Genomic DNA, 17068 nt, shown 5'->3' on the forward strand with positions numbered 1-17068 from the left:
GACACGGAGGCAAATTGTCTGCTTGTTTGGGTGCCCTTCTTATTCTTTCCTATTTTGTGCGGTCATGGTTAAGTCATATCAATATTTTATATCAATTTTTTTTATAGAGATAATAAGACAAAATGCAATAGGAATATAAAATGTTGACGTGACTTAACTGTGATCGCATAAATAAGAGGGGATGTGAAAGACACTCATACAGGAAGGTAGACAATCTGCCTCCTTCCTGGACGGAGTGAAAGACAAATGCCATGTGGTGAAAATCCAATCGATCCAAAGGCAGAGCAGAACATAGAGAGACATAACCAAAACGCAACCAAAGACCGTCGTTTAGCTCTGATTCCTCTGACTGCCCGCGAAGCTCCAACAATGACGGCAGATCTGGTGCTTGACACAGCCATCGGAGACTGGGGTTCTCATCCCTCTTTCGTTGGTCATGGTTCTCATCGGTGTCCTCCGGTACTACGTCTCCAAGCTCATCTAAACGGAACATGGAAGTTACACCACGTATTTTCATATGAATGGTGGGAAATTTTATTTTTTAAGTTATTAACTTTTTAATACATATATCACACCATTTGTATAGCAACACGTGGTATACCACCCCATGTACCAGTCATATCGAAAAATCTCTCTTCAATTTGGGTTATAGTATATATAAATATAATTTCATGTTTTAAAAAACTGAAAATGAAAAAAAGTTAGTAAACAAGTTTTTAATTTTTAAATCCACTAGTACTAATGCTGATGGCAATTTATCACAGTAGTGAAAAACGATCATATTTAGGAACTCTGGTATTTAACTAATTCAGTCTTCCTTATTTTCTCATCCGCCTTTGACTCTTTTGTCTTTTCGTCCATTTTTTGCATCATCCAGGACCGAATCAATGTGATTTTTCTGTAGCAGTGAAACTTTCCGATTCCAGTTAAGAAAACATGCCTACTAAGTGTAAGTTTCCGAACTGGTCTTGGTTTCCCGTTTTGCAATAGGAATATGACTTCGTTTTGTAGTGGAAAACTTGGAAATTGAGAGAGAGAATCCTTCCGGCACATGGAGAAGTTCAAAGCCTTATAAATATACAAGACCTAGCCTCAGGAACCTCAACTACTGAAGTCACGAAAACAATTGAGAGAGAGAGAGAGAAATAACTACTGCCTTTTTGATATCGAGAAAATACATGGAGATGTTGGCTGGGATCGAGCAGCACAGAAAGAATAGGAAGCTGCAGGACTGTTGCATCAACAACAACACTAGTTGTTCTTCGTTAACGAGCCTACCCACCGAAATTCTCATCGACATTCTCTTAAGGCTACCCGTAAGATCACTGTTTTGCATCCGATGCGTCTCAAAGACAGTGTTAAGCATAGGCGACTGTCCATCTTTTGTTACCCTTCACACGCAACGTTTACTTACCGTACAGGCTACCCAGAATAATTTTGATGATGTTAATCAAGTACCTAAACTTATGCATATGGATCATAGTATCACCACAGATGGATATTGTGCCTTCCAATCAGTGGAATACGACGATGATAAGAATGCCTTCACACACAAGGAAGATGATGCAACCGCGCCGGCCGAGTTTGGTCCCCCACCGGCGCGGCCAGATGGTTGGTACGAAAAATTTGAATTTGTATTCTGCAACTTGCTTTGTTTTAGGTTTTTTGGGGATCCGGAATCTGATTCCATAAGATTTGAAGAACCATGCATCTTAGTTAATCCTCTTAGGAGAGAAGCCCTAGTGCTCCCAACAACAACCAACGCTCAACTTCCAGCGTCATGTCCCAAAGATAGCGTCTTAGATTGGTTAGCTATGGGATTGGATAATGTTACCAATCATCTCAAGATCGTCCGTGTCTCTGGAAATAAAGACTACAGCAGCCAGCTGGTGGCCCAAGTTCATGTATTGGGAACAAACTCGTGGCGGGAGGTAGACTCAGTTCCTCCTTGTAATTTAAGTGCGACGAAGTTATACGCATACGGGGACATGCATTGGCTGGTATGGTCAGAGTACGAGTATCCCGTTAATGATGATAATGGTGTTGATGATGGCGAGTATTATGATGATGCTGATGATTATTATGATTATGATGATGATGATGATCGAATAAAATGGACTCCTTTCTACCAAGCGTGGGTTCCTTTGAAATGCTACCAATGGGCGCACGGCATATTTTTCAATGAACACGGAGGTGCCACTCGTAGTACATATTTTTTGGATCTAAGAAGCGGTTCCACGACGAAAGCAGAATTATTCCCATCCAAGACCCTGTGCACCAGCATCTTGAGTTATACCCCCTCCTTGATTTCTCTAAGAAATTACGGGAGTTTGGTTCAAGGACAACCGACTACTGCAAGTATCACGTCTGCAGAAGGCAAGAATTTAGTTTACCTCATGATGTAGCACTAGCAGTAGCACAATGTTACCTTTCTCAGCCTCGAGGAAGAAATCAAAGGTGTAATATTTTGTTAATTGTACTTTTCTTAGGTGTTGCATAGTAGCTAGTTAATCTTTTTCTGTAAGTTCCTCAATGAATTATCTAGTATCTACAACACGTAAAATGGTATACCAGCGTAATTTGTATTTCCGGTGCTCATAAATGTGATTTGAAGTATGGTACATTTATTTATTTATTTAATTTTATTCACAAACAATAAGATAATATCTTCGCCTTGTTTTTTTTAGTCACCGACAGGGTTCAAACCCATGTCATCATGCAATGGCTCAACACCTTTCAAGCACGGCGATAATACTTCTCATTGTTGAGTCTTACAAAAATATTTGGGCTGGTACGATTTTGGGTTTGAGAATGATCGGCTTGGGCCTTTTACTCTGTCATTATTGGGTCAGTGAGTTCATGAAGTCCAAGTCCTTTAAGTACTAAAACACCCTTGACCTTTTCGAGCAGGACACGGATATCCTCCCCTCCGCCTTTGGTCTTTTCACTTTCGCATTCCCGGACTCACCGAAAGACAAACTCGTGTTACGAGTGGCGCGGTGTTATACCATCCCATCGCGAAGCATGTACGCAGGCATCTTAAAAACAAATGTAGTATTAGTGTATGATTCCACTTTTATTGCGTCGAGAGTTTTTGTTTAAAAACTCTACGTATTCATTGCACTGGTGATTAAGCAGCAATAACTTTTTGATACAGGCCTAAATTATTAGGTTGACTAACAAATCTTACAACAAATCACAACTTAAAACAAATAGTTCCACTTCTAACTGCATCAAGGCATTTTGCATAAAAATCATGCACGTACTGATTACAAGGGTGATTGAGTGAGGACACTCTTGATACTATTAGTGGTGGACCGCAACCCGTCTAATTTTAACATACCCATGATTTGTTCGCTGCCTTGAGAATTCAGATCAATTGGTCCAACACCATATACGGAACTGATGGAGACTAATGAAAAATCGATCGAGTGGAGATAAGGTATTTTTCACGACCAGTAAGTAGTAACAAACAATTTCATATAGCCAACAATAAGAGCGCTCAAAGATCGACAACAATAAGCCATTCATATACTTTTTCATGGACAATGTGATGGTAAAGTTCGAAAACTAACATTTCATGTCGATCACAATAGAACTAGAACAATCTATAAAGCTGAATTTGGTTACGAGATACGAGCGCCGAGATGGAGATACATCCCCAACGATGCAAAACTAACATTTCTTCTACATACTAGAACGATTATGGTTTTCAAAAGTTGCTATATTTTTCATAGGCCTCTCTAACACCAACTGACCTTAATACTGCTGAAGTGGGAAAACACAGGACTGGAGCACGGAAGCAAAAAATGAAGCTTCAGTCAAGCAGCCAACTGCGTGAATACGGATTTCATTATGGCAAGTTTTCTTCTAGTCTCTCCTTCTCAGCTCCCAAACTCTGATCAATTCAAAAGGGGAAAAAAGGAAAACCCATTAGATCAGAATTCATGATGCAGATGGGTTTTCCTTTTTTCCCCTTTTGAATTGATCAGAGTTTGGGAGCTGAGAAGGAGAGACTAGAAGAAAACTTGCCAGAATGAAATCCGTATTCACGCAGTTGGCTGCTTGACTGAAGCTTCATTTTTTGCTTCCGTGCTCCAGTCCTGTGTTTTCCCACTTCAGCAGTATTAAGGTCAGTTGGTGTTAGAGAGGCCTATGAAAAATATAGCAACTTTTGAAAACCATAATCGTTCTAGTATGTAGAAGAAATGTTAATTTTGCATCGTTGGGGATGTATCTCCATCTCGGCGCTCGTAACTCGTAACCAAATTCAGCTTTATAGATTGTTCTAGTTCTATTGTGATCGACATGAAATGTTAGTTTTCGAACTTTACCATCACATTGTCCATGAAAAAGTATATGAATGGCTTATTGTTGTCAAATCATTTTACTTGATAATGATCTCAGATAGAAACATGATATTGATCGAAACTTGCTTTGCATTATCAAGTAAAATGGTTTGATTTGTGGTTAATTAATTATATTTCAACAACATTAAGCTATATGGATGGATATACAGGGTTTTAGGAACAATCACCCCAAACAAATAGCCAAGAGTGAACCAGCTACCTTTATGGCCGGCTTGTCTACCGCAGCATCTAGAGGTTGATTTAACATGGTTGTTTCTGTGTGTTCATGGTTGCGATCTTTCCCATGTATGTATGCTAGGCTCCTAGTTTCTGGATTAATCTGTTTGTTTTTATGATATTTCGTTTCACATGGAAGGTTTACTTGCGTATGATCCTGATAAAAAGATGAAGTCGAAAATGCTTTGAAGGATCCGTTCTTTTAAGAAAATTAGGATACTAAGTGATCTGTTTAGATTTAGAAGTTTGTTTATAATTTTGTTGTGGAAAGAAAATGGTTCGTAGCACAGACTAATTCGGGCAATAATAAAATGAACTGGCCAACAAAAAAAGCATTTATCTAATATAATCATCATTGTAAGATAATAAGAGAAACTCAAAGAAAACACATATAAGTCTCAACCGACAGTTTACCAGAAGGGCCTAGACTTTGTACCGCTTAAGCGTGACGGCGGCGCCGGAGCATGGCGTTTTAGCAGAGTATCTCTGAACATCTCACACGAGGTACTTCTCCCCGAGTTCTTCTCCGATCACTCGGCCCGGCCTTCCTCTGATCACTCCGCCAGCTTCGCGCCTTCGTAAGCGCGTTGGCCGCCACTTCCTCGGCCGAATCGCAAACCCTCCGCTTTTCCCAGATCCAGCATCTTCAACTACAGCCACAAATGATCTGATTTTTTATCCGTTTCTTGTATTATTTATAGTCTGTGAGAGTGCCACGTTTTCGCATGTTTTAAGGTCACACAAACATTATTTCGGCAAACACTTTTTTTTTATTTTTGACTGCAGAAACCATTTAATCGTAGAAGATTAATATATAAAAATTAATAAAGATGTGTGAAAGATAAAAATTGTGTAAACATCACTATACTATTTTAATCTGATTTGTGTGACGTTTTGTTTTTGAGAAAATTTTCAATGTGCAGAGATTGATTTTTTAAAATAATTGGGTTGTACTGTACTCGAAATGATTTAGGGTTTGAGTATGATTGGCTGGGCCTTTTACTCTGTCTTCATTGGGTTAGTCAGTTCATGAAATCCAACCATTTAAATACTAAAATACCCTTGACCTTTTCAAGAAGGACACGGACGTCCCCTTGGGTCAGTCATTTTCGCATTCCTGGACGGAGTGAAAGACAAACGCCGTGTAGTGAAAATCCAATCGATCCAGAGGCAGAGCAGAACAGAGAGAGATATAGCCAAAACGCAACCAAAGACCGTCGTTTAGTTCTGATTCCTCTGATTGCCCGCGAAGCTCGAACAATGGCTGCAGATCTGGTGCTTGACACAGCCATCAGAGATTGGGTTTCTCATCCCTCTCTCGGTGGTCATGGTTCTCATCGGCGTCCTTCGATATTTCGTCTCTAAGCTCATGCGATCCAACCAAGTCCCTGATGCCAAAAATCATCAAAGAAGGGTCTCCCTCTTAACTCTAATTACGCATGCTTATTATACTAGTGGCGCGTTTATTAATCCGTAATCAAATTGAGATGAATTGGATTAAGAAGGAATTGAAATGAGATGGAATTAGAATCAGATTCCTGTTAAACATATTTACTAAAACTGTCTGAAATCGGAGTATGAATGATGTTGAGTCCATATAAGTTGTTTACTAATTCACTTCAATCGGAACGAAAATTAGGTTGATTACTATATTGCCCTTACATAAATAAATTATTTTCATACTAATTAATTAAATTTATATAATAAAATTCATATATATAAGCATATATAAATAGGTTTTATTTATTTATTAAAATATGGCAAGAATAATGTTGAGTAAAGGAGGGATAGATTAGTAAATCTGCTGTGCAAAATACAGAAAAAAAAAAAAAAGCATAGAACGTTTAGCAAATGAAGGGTAATTTCGTCAGATCATTGTTAATGAACAGTGTTTTCGGGTTGGGAGAAAATTTTCATTGTAGTACACCACCTGTTTTTATATGAGTGGTGAAAAATTTTATTTTTTAAGTTGTTAACTTTTTAACACACAAATCCCATCATTTGTATAGTAACATGTGGTGTACCAATTCATGTATTGGTCACATCAAAAAATCTCTTTCTAGTTTGGGTTTTAATATATATAAATATAATTTCATGTTTTAAAAAACTGAAAATGAAAAAAAGTTAGTAAACAAGTTTTTAATTTTCAAATCCACTAGTACTAATGCTGACGTCAATTTATCACAGTGATGAAAGACGATCATATCTATGAACTCTAGTGTTTAATTAATTAAGTCTTTCTTATTTTCCCATCTGCCTTTGACTCTTTTGTCTTTTCGTCCATTTTTTGCATCATCTAGGACCAAATCAATGTGATCTTTCTGTAGCAGTGTAACTTTCCGATTTCAGTTAAGAAAACATGCCTAGTAAGTGTTAGTTTCCTAACTGGTCTTGGTTTCCCGTTTTGCAATAGGAACATGACTTCGTTTTGTAGTGGAAAACTTGGAAATTGAGAGAGAGAATCCTTCCGGCACATGGAGAAGTTCAAAGCCTTATAAATATACAAGACCTAGCCTCAAGAACCTCAACTGCTGAAGTCACGAAGGGCTGGTTTGGTATTGCTGTGCTTTGAAAAAAAACTGCTGTGAGAATAAGTGGCTGTGCTGTGAGAATAAGCGGCTGTGAAATAAAGCCAGCAAAGTGTTTGGTAAACTTTTTTGTAAAAGTGCTTTTGGAAACAAAAAGCAATATAATAGTGTTTGGTAAACTTTTTTGTAAAACAGCTGTGACTGTGTGAAATGACCAAAAAGGGTATATTACTAGATATGCTATTAATTTAATTTTCTTAACAAATAAAAGTGAATTACTAAATATATTTTATTTTTAGAAGAAAAATATTTATAAACTTTATCTTAAATATTAATTAGTATGACAAACTACTTTAATAGAAATATTTTAGAGTGAATAGCTAGGATTCATTAGTACAATATTGTTAATGTACTTGAAAGTAGTCTAATTAGATGCATTCATCAAACTTGTTGCTATTCTATTTCTTAATGCCTCTATCTCATGTGATCCTTCAACTTGATAATTTTGATATTCATCATCATCATCATCACTACTATCGAGCCATTGAAAATTTCATTTTGGGTGGATTAAATGAAATTTGAACCAGCTCATTTTTTTAGGCGTGGAATTGCTCTGAGACTCTACGAGCCATTGAAAACTAGGTCTTAAGTTTTTAGGGCCTTCAATGCGTTTTACATTCAAGTAGTTTTTTTTTATTTGAAATCAGACTATTGAAACTATTGGGAGCATTATTGCTCACCATCATAAACTCTTATCATCTGCCACGTGTTCTTTCACTTAAGCATGGTTAACTTTCACAATAACTCAAACGAAATTTTAGAGATGAAATTGCAATTAACAAATGATTGTCTTCCCATGAAAATAAAGGCTTAGGTACAGTGATACGTCCAGAAAATAAACAAAATTAACTGAAGAAAGTATAAATCTTGTTACAGGCACATCCATGACGGGCGAGGGTCAGCACGATTCCAAGCACAGCCTACGACATCCTACCACAAGAAACAAGACATTAGAGATCAATTTAGCGGGATATGCACAATTGAAGAAGGAAAACATCAATTATCTGGCGGAGGATAAAGTTATTTGTTGATCACTACTTGCCTGCCACCATTAGGTATCACAATATTGCTTACTGTTCAGTTTCATATACCCAGTCTCGTACCAGAGAAAAATGAATAGCCATAAGGAACAAAAATATGCACAATGCTGAATCTATTTTATGTTTTTTCTATGCAGCGACGTGTGCTAAACTATTCATCAGTAAAAAGGCACAACGAAAGACGAGTTGAAATCCTCTGGGATATGGCAGACACAGCAATCCACACAAACAGATACTAGCACACAGAGCTTGAAAGATCAAGCTTAAGGAATAGTTTTAACTTTTTTCTCTTCAGATTTCAATTTGACCATATTACCTCAATATTCTTTTACTAGACATGTCTAATGAAAATCTTAACAAAAGATAAGGATGGAGAAGTGGAAGGAATCACAAATGATAATGGGAAGGAAATATGTTACATACTGTTGCTCCGTCCTCTTGTCTTGGTAGAAGGGAAGGAAATTGGGGAGGAGGGAGCAAATTCTAAGCTTGAAAATCAAGGAGAAACAAGCAATATTCTGTAAATTTGTTTGCATCAACAGTATAAAGGAAGATAAACAAAAACGAAAGCATGTCAATGTCAGTCAATTGTGGATCAAGTACACGCACACAAAAAATGCAGTTACCCCACCAAACAAAAACAAAGAAACCATGTAAATTAATAACCAGTTAAAGAACACAAATCCAACTTCTTCAGATTTCATATGATCATAAACTTTTGAGAATGGATAACATATTCATTGTTCACTCATTTTGCATGCTATGTTATTCTAAACATTGCAGGATGTAGAAGAACAAGCACAAGAAGGCCAAGAACAATAGCGATACCAGCTCAAAATTTGATCGGACACGAAGGCCAACTTCGTCGTGCTAAGAATCACCCTTCAGTTCATCTGAATCTGAGTCACTTGCATTATAACCTGCCACAGGTCCACAAAACCAAACAGTGGCACATTTAGTTATGGTGAGGATGATTAGCACAATGACAATGATTACATGAATTTTAAAGACAGAAGTCAACCTGGCTGCTTATCACTAACTTTCCAAACCGAAGATCGCGTCCTCGACGCTCTTGTAATCCATACTCTTCCCTGTAAAATCCCGAAAACCGAAAAGCATTAGCACAAGCAAGAATCATAACACAATCACAACCAGAGCTCTAATTATGTACTAATCCTAACATTTAATCTACAATTTGCAGTGCCAAACACAAAGCTTGCAACTTTAGCTAATAAAATTGATCAAAAACAAGTTTAGCCACTTAATCTAAACTAGTTAGGATTAGAACACGAAAACAAGATCATAAACAAAAAGATCAGAACTTGAACCCTAAAACCCAAAACCCAAATAAAAAACCCCCAAAAAACCCACAAATGAAACCAAACCCAGAAAGGCAATTACCATGTGGTCATCTCTGGGGACGCCATAGCCGTTCCCCAATTAATTTTTCCCCACCCTCCATCCCCAATTGTTTTTCCCGACACCCATACCCTCATCCCTTTGCTCTTCCCACCCCTCTTTCCCTAATCTCCCCATCCCTAATTTGAAAAATCCAAACAAATAAATGAGAAGCTTACCTGGAGAAACCTGGAGAACGAGATCGGTAGTTTTTGGAACGACGGAACGAGAGAACGAGAGAACGAGAGAGAGCTTGAGGTTCGGGTTATGCGAGAGAGCTCTGAGGTGAAGAGCGAGAGCGTTTTGGTGAAGGGAAGGCGAGAGCGTTTTGGAGAAAGGCGAGAGCGTCGGTGAAGGGAAAAGCCGAGGGCAGTTTTGGGTTATGGTATATTTCATTAAACCTGGACACTGTTCACCCGTGTGTGGTGAAAATAAGCTGCTTTTGGAAGCTGCAAATTGCAGCTTCTTGTCATCTCTTGGTTTTGGGCTTTTTTTCACCCTCAACTTTGAAAAAAAGCTGATTTTCAAAGTTTACCAAACACCAAAAATTTTCATAGCTTTTTTTCATAGTAGCTTTTTTTTTAAGCACCTCAATCCCAAACAGGCCCGAAAACAATTGATAGAGAGAGAGGGAGAAATAACTACTGCTTTTTTTATATCGAGAAAATACATGGAGATACTGGCTGGGATCGAGCAGCAGAGAAAGAACAGGAAGATGAAGGACTGTTGCATCAACAACAACACTAGTTGTTCTTCGTTAACGAGCCTACCCACCGAAATTCTTATCGACATCTTCTTAAGGCTACCCGTAAGCTCACTGTTTTGCATCCGATGCGTCTCGAAGACCGTGTTAAACATAGTCGACTGTCCATCTTTTGTTGCCCTTCACACGCAACGTTTACTTACAGTACAAGCTACCCAGAATAATTTTGATGATGTTAATCATGATCAAGTACCTAAACTTATGCATATAGATCATAGTACCACCACAGCTGGATATTGTGCCTTCCAATCAGTGGAATACGACGACAGTAAGAATGCCTTCACACACAAGGAAGATGATGCAACCGCGCCGCCCAAGTTTGGTCCCCCACCTCTGCGGCAAGATGGTTGGTACGACAAATTTGAATTTGTATTCTGCAACTTGCTTTGTTATAGGTTTTTTGGGAATCCGGAATCTGATACCATAAGATTTGAAGAACCATGCATCTTAGTTAATCCTCTTAGGAGAGAAGTCCTAGTGCTCCCAACAACAACCAACGCTTAACTTCCAGCATCATGTCCAAAAGATAGCGTCTTAGATTGGTTAGCTATGGGATTGGATAATGTTACCAATCATCTCAAGATCGTACGTGTCTCTGGAAATAAAGACTACAGCAGCCAGCTGGTGGCCCAAGTTCATGTATTGGGAACAAACTCGTGGCGGGAGGTAGACTCAGTTCCTCCTTTAAGCGTGACAAAGTTATATGCATACGGGGACATGCATTGGCTGGTATGGTCAGAGTATGAGTATCCCATTAATGATGATAATGGTGATGATGATGGTGAGTATTATGATGATGATGCTGATGATTATTATGATTATGATGATGGTGATCCAATAAAATGGGCTATAAGCATAGTTTCCTTCGACTTCAGCAAAGAGGAGTTCCACCAAAGAATTCCTCCTCCCAAATACTTTGGAGACAGCTACAAGTATCTTGCCTGTGGGGATAGACCGCCAGCGGAGTTGGAAGGTGCTCGCAAAAACCACCTTTTCCACCTCCACTTGGTAAATTTGAGAGGATATATGGCCTTGGTAGATGCTTCGTCATGGGATCATATTGAGATATGGGTGTTAAAGAATTACCATGACAAGAATCAAGAGCGGAGTCTTGAGTACAAGGTAGAAACCACAATAATTTACGGGAGGGATACTCCTTTCTACCATGCGCGGTTTCCTTTGTATTGCTACCAATAGGCGCACGGCATATTTTTCAATCAACACGGAGGTGCCACTTGTAGTACATATTTTTTGGATCTAAGAAGCGGTTCCACGAAGAAAGCAAAATTATTCCCATCCAATAGCGTGTGCACCAGCATCTTGAGTTATACCCCGTCCTTGATTTCTCTAAGAAATTACGGGAGTTTGGTTCAAGGACAACCGACTACTGCAAGTATCACGTCTGCAGAAGGCAGGAATTTAGTTTACCTCATGATGTAGCACTAGCAGTAGCACAATGTTACCTTTCAAAGGTGTAATATTTCGTTAGTTGTACTTTTTTTAGGTGTTGCATAGTAGCTAGTTAATCTTTTTCTGTAAGTTCCTCAATGAATTATCTAGTATCTACAACACGTAAAATGGTATACTAGCGTAATTTGTATTTCCGGTGCTCATAAATGTGATTTGAAGTTTGGTACATTTGTTTATTTGTTTTTCTTCACAAACAATAAGATAATATCTTCGCATTTTCTTTTTAAGCCACCCGCGGATTCGAACCCACATCGTCATGCAAAGACTCAACACCTTTCCACCAGTAATATCTTCGCATTGTTGAGTCTTAGAAAAATATTTGGGCTGGTACGATTTTGGGTTTGAGAATGATTGGCATGGGCCTTTTACTCTGTCTTCATTGGGTCAGTGAGTTCATGAAGTTCAACTCCTTAAGTACTAAAACACCCTTGACCTTTTCGAGTAGGACACGGATATCCCCTCTGCGTTTGGTCTTTTCACATTCGCATTCCTGGACCGACTGAAAGACAAACACCGTGTAGTGAAAATCCAATCGATAACGAGGCGAGGCAGAGCAGAACAGAGAGAGATATACCCAAAGCGCAACCAAAGACTGTCGTTTAGCTCTCATTCTTTGACTGCCCGCGAAGCTCCAACAATGGCGGCAGATCTGGTGCTTGACACAGCCATCAGAGACTGGGTTCTCATCCCTCTCTCGGTGGTCATGGTTCTCATCGGCGTCCTCCGATACTTCGTCTCCAAGCTCATGCGATCCAACCAAGTCCCCGATGCCAAAATTGTCAAAGAAGGGTCTCCCTCTTAACCCTAATTACACATGCTTATTATACTACATGCGTTTGTATGTCTATATTTGTATGTGTTTGTGATCTATTACTGCGTCTGACTTTATGAAATAGCTTTTGGTTGTGAATTCAGGCAATTGATTATCAGGGCTCGGAACTTACGTGCTGCTGCTAATTTCATACCTCCAAAGTCGTTTCGTGCTCGCCGATTGTATTACAACAACGAGGTTTGCCAATAATTCTTGTTGTATTTGCTAATTAGTCGTTTAATTTTTTTTTCTAAGAGCACTAAATTGACATGCTTTTGTTATCGTAAGCTGAAAGGAATTTTATTTGTTGGTGTTGTTGATGAGTTAGAGTTTAGCATTGGGCTTATGTAATTTGGATTGGAAATTTGTTGTAACGGATAGCGAGAATTCTTCGTCTCATTTTGTTGTTGAAAACTTACAGCATGGTTTATGGTAAGGAGCCGATGAATACGAGAAATTTCAAGGCTTTTCACATAGAAACCCTTTGATAGCATTACACTTAGAAACACTTCAAACCCAATTCTTTAAACAAACCCAGCTGACTTTGTAATGGAAGAAGGGAAGCTTTAAGAAATCTCACAACTACGAACCAATTAGAGCATAACATGTGGTTGGATAAGATTCTCATTGTATTTTCTCCAATTGAGCTCTTGAAGCGTTTTTGTATAAAATTTCAATGCTCTCTATTTTACTAATTTTCAGTGTTCTCGAATTTACTAAACTTTCAATGCTTTCTCTATGGTTAGGAGCGTCAAAACTTTGATTCATGTATGGAGGTCTAGAAGATGCACTGAAACTAGGTTGTCGTCTGCTATTTCTTGTCTGTTGATACTGATGTCAAACATTTTTCACTATGGCAGGAAAATGGGTTGTTAATTGTTCCTAAGGGTCAGGCACAGAATCCACAAGCGCAAATGTTCTCTGATCCCAACATGGCCATGGATATGATGAAGAAAAATCTGTCCATGATAATACCCCAGGTATTTCAGATTGCTTGAGTTTTTAGTTTTTACTGTAATTTGGCTTCATTTTCTCAGATATTGTAACTGATTTTTCATGATTACCTTTGTGTTGGCCAGACTCTTACTTTTGCATGGGTCAACTTTTTCTTCTCTGGATTTGTAGCAGGTATCTTTCAATGCCTCTCAAACTGATTTTTCGGTTCCTGTGCTTGCATAAATTTTTGTCATCCTTCTTTTTCACGTCCTTGATGATTGACCTGTATAATAGGTTGTCATTCATTAGATATACAATAGTCATTTTTAGTAATATAAATCTTCATAATATGCTCAAGATGTCATGTTTATGAGTGTCTTTATTTTCTTTTCCACAGCCAAAATTCCCTTTCCTCTTACTCAAAGGTTCAGGTCTATGCTTCAGAATGGGATTGACTTGAGCACTGTTGATGTTAGCTACGTCAGTAGCCGCTCATGGTACATGTTTATGTTTTGAGCAATCCCGTTGTATAAAATTCATCTTTTTTTTTTTTCTATTGGGTGTTTTTTCTTAACTGATTGTCTCTAATTATTCAAATTTGTTCTCTCAGGTACTTTCTTAATCTGTTTGGATTAAGGGGTTTGTTTAGTCTCATTCTGGGAGAAGAAAATGGTTGGTATCTCCTTATATGATTATTACCTCACGATAATTTTTCTTCCTCAGAAATGCATATTTTTTGTCTTTTCACACATGCGCATCGCAAGTTTATATGATCTATGAGGTTGAAAACTATTAACTTTTGTTATGCAGCCATGGACGATACTCAGAAAATGATGCAAATGAGTGGCTTTGGATTTGATCCATCAAAGGTACGAACTTAAGTAATTTTTATGTTTTTTTTTGGACAAATCTATTTATGCACTGTTGGCCTGTTCAATTTGACGAATGAAAAACACAGATACGCAACTAAATTTCATGAAAGTATCTGTTTTAGACCCTGAGTGCATGCATCGCCATTGTTCTTTAAGTACATTTATTGTCAAGTCATGTGAACGTTAAGGTCAGGGCCTTTTTCCTTTTGGGGCAAATTTGTTGGGGCTTATATGCTTGTCCAATCAACTTACTCACTTGACAATGGATGCCTTATCCTTCATTAAACTAATCATTTAATTATTTGGGAAGCACCCATCACTTTGAACGGTAAAGTTTGTAATAGAATGGCTATTTTTTTTTTTTTTTCTGTAGCTTTTAATAGACTTGTGCTGTGGTAGTTTGATATATCTGTTAAGAAGCATTCAAATGAAGTTCCAACCATTCCTCTTCTGGATGTTCGTCTGAATCATGTTCGCATTTACTTATTTTGGATGAAAATAATTGGAAATATGATTAACTAAAAAGTACTTTTATTCTGCATCACGAGTTCTAATCTAAAGGGGTTTTGCTTTTGCCTTTTTGGATTTATCAGAGCTTGGGAGCTGAGAAGGACAGTCTTGATATAGTCCAGCATGACTGGGCCTTACCAAAATTTGAGCATCGCGCCGAAGCAGTATTGAGAGAACTTGCCAGATGAAAGCTGAAATCGTGAAGTTGGCTGCCCGACAGAAGCATCGTTTCTGTTCACATGCTCCCCTCCTGGGTTTCTTCCACCCAGGCAGCAAAGTCAGTCAGACTTTAGAGAGACCCAAGAAAAACATAAGAACTTACAAAAAACGTAGTCGTCGTAGTCTTTAGCAGCTTAAATTTAAGTTCTGATCATTAAACAAGGCACTGTTTTTTTAGCAGATCGAACCCACTGCTGGTTGTAACTCGTAATTCCTTTTCTTTTTGGTCTGAAACTAACTGTTGAAATGATTTATTTTCAAAGTTCCCTGAAAAAGATGGTGCAAGTAAGTGGCTGCCAAACAAAAGTGGCTTGCTGTACTTTAATTAACATGATTAGCGTTGAGTATGGTCTGCACTTTAAAGATTCAATTGAATCTGCAGCCTTTCCTTTCCTTCCCGAGTGCCCGAAACTTCGGAAGTTTTTGATTGACAAATAAATCCTTGTCGCTCAAAGAAGGCCCGCCATTTTCTGTGGTAGACCAGCTGAATCGACAAATATGCACGAAAAAGAAGAAAAGAATAATGTTAGAGAGATTAAATTTGTAAATAAAATTTTGAAAACTAAAAGACATAGAAGTTGACGATTGGTTTTACTTGAGCATTGATAAACATGTTTATTCCTATTGGTGACATATCATTTTGTTTACAAATTTTGGAGAGATTTTTCAATGTGACCAGAGCACGGGGTGGTACACCACGTGTCACTATACAAATGGTGGGATATATGTGTTAAAAAGTTAAATAACTTAAAAAATAAAGTTTCCACCAATTATATAAAAGCACGTGGTGTACCAACCCATGATTCGGTTACCATTATAAATTTCTCCAAATTTAATCTCCTTAGCATTACTCAAAAGAAAAGAGCAGAGTGCCTACCAAAACAAGTGTGGAAAAAATTAAAAGGAAGAAAGAGATGTCTGCCCAACTGTTGCAATCCCAAATTTTCCAATACATAGAACTGATAGAAGTGAAAATATATGTGGCAAAAGCTATATAGTTTCTGATTAACCTTGTGATTGTAACGTTTTTGGTGATTGAGCTAGATGGACAAATTAAAAACTTTGTAGTTACGTATAAAACTCACCACCTTTCAGTAGACAACAATTTTATATGTAATCAAGCAGTATCTCTACGTCGCTCATCACAAATTTGATAATTGTGTTATGTTTTTCTTTTTTTTTTTTTTTTTGTAAAAATTAGCTACAATGATCCGAAATGATTTGATAGGTATTTCCCTTCATTTTTACATTTTAAGCAAAACACATCGCATTCCAATTTTCACAATGATTCAGAACAGATCAAGTACATACTCAAGGTTTGCCCTTCCATGTTGAAACTTGCCTTTCACAAGATATAAATGTAAAATCTTGTGTTATGATCTACCAGCTAATAAAGAAAGAAATTTGGAGAAGCGTATGGGCAAAAGGGAATCATTCAATACTTTACCATTTCCAGCATGGCCAAACTCAGGCTTACGTGTACACACCTAGACTCAACTTGGAGTCATGGGATGGGGAAAAGGTATCCTCTCCGGATTCCTTTCATCAAATTTACTAAGTCAAGAAATTTGGATTCTTGAAATTTGATCCAACGGGGTAAAATTATTATAACTTTTAAAGGGGATCCTTGTTTTTAGTCGTTGGATCAAATTTTAATAGTCCGGATTTCTTGACTTGATGGATTTGGTGGAAGGGATCCGGAGAGGATTTCTTGACTCGTAAGCCCCACTTCTTTGGGAAGCTTTGACGTACTAAATGATTCGGTAATTCCGAACATGTGTAACATTGTCACAGGATAAAACTTTAGTAGCGCAATTTGATTAGCTTGTCCACTTTCGCAAAGGGCGAGAGTAGCGTTATTAAAAGTTACGCTTG

At 37.9% G+C, this 17068-nt stretch overlaps 1 protein-coding gene and 1 long non-coding RNA gene across 2 annotated transcripts; one reads left to right on the plus strand and one right to left on the minus strand.

Moving 5' to 3' along the window:
* Nucleotides 1-7943: 7943 nt before the first annotated feature.
* LOC108867386 lies at nt 7944-9652 on the minus strand. Its single transcript, XR_001953343.2, has 4 exons — nt 9616-9652; nt 9236-9305; nt 9043-9134; nt 7944-8104 (listed from the first exon to the last, which is right to left on the minus strand). It is a non-coding gene; the product is annotated as an uncharacterized LOC108867386 (long non-coding RNA).
* A 2815-nt stretch (nt 9653-12467) lies between these two features.
* LOC125480296 (ER membrane protein complex subunit 3-like) lies at nt 12468-15468 on the plus strand. The gene is made up of 8 exons (XM_048590921.1): nt 12468-12634; nt 12761-12854; nt 13517-13636; nt 13736-13784; nt 13990-14089; nt 14203-14264; nt 14403-14461; nt 15058-15468. Exons 1-8 carry the CDS (start codon nt 12483-12485, stop codon nt 15160-15162), a joined length of 741 nt encoding a protein of 246 aa, XP_048446878.1. The 5' UTR covers nt 12468-12482; the 3' UTR covers nt 15163-15468.
* The last annotated feature ends 1600 nt before the right edge of the window (nt 15469-17068 follow it).

This window comes from the organism of the source record quoted next, unplaced genomic scaffold (genome assembly GCF_019419815.1).
Source record: "Pyrus x bretschneideri cultivar Hongxiangsu unplaced genomic scaffold, Pyrus_bretschneideri_v1 Contig33, whole genome shotgun sequence".
NCBI classification, from domain to species: Eukaryota; Viridiplantae; Streptophyta; class Magnoliopsida; order Rosales; family Rosaceae; genus Pyrus; species Pyrus x bretschneideri.

What these genes read in the sequence shown, in the direction of transcription:
- LOC125480296 (XM_048590921.1), top strand. Translation starts at nt 12,483, where the DNA reads ATGGCGGCAGATCTGGTGCTTGACACAGCCATCAGAGACTGGGTTCTC. An exon ending in CATTCTGGGAGAAGAAAATG is followed by an intron (nt 14,265 to 14,402) that starts GTTGGTATCTCC and finishes TTTGTTATGCAG; the next exon opens with CCATGGACGATACTCAGAAA. An exon ending in TTGGATTTGATCCATCAAAG is followed by an intron (nt 14,462 to 15,057) that starts GTACGAACTTAA and finishes TGGATTTATCAG; the next exon opens with AGCTTGGGAGCTGAGAAGGA.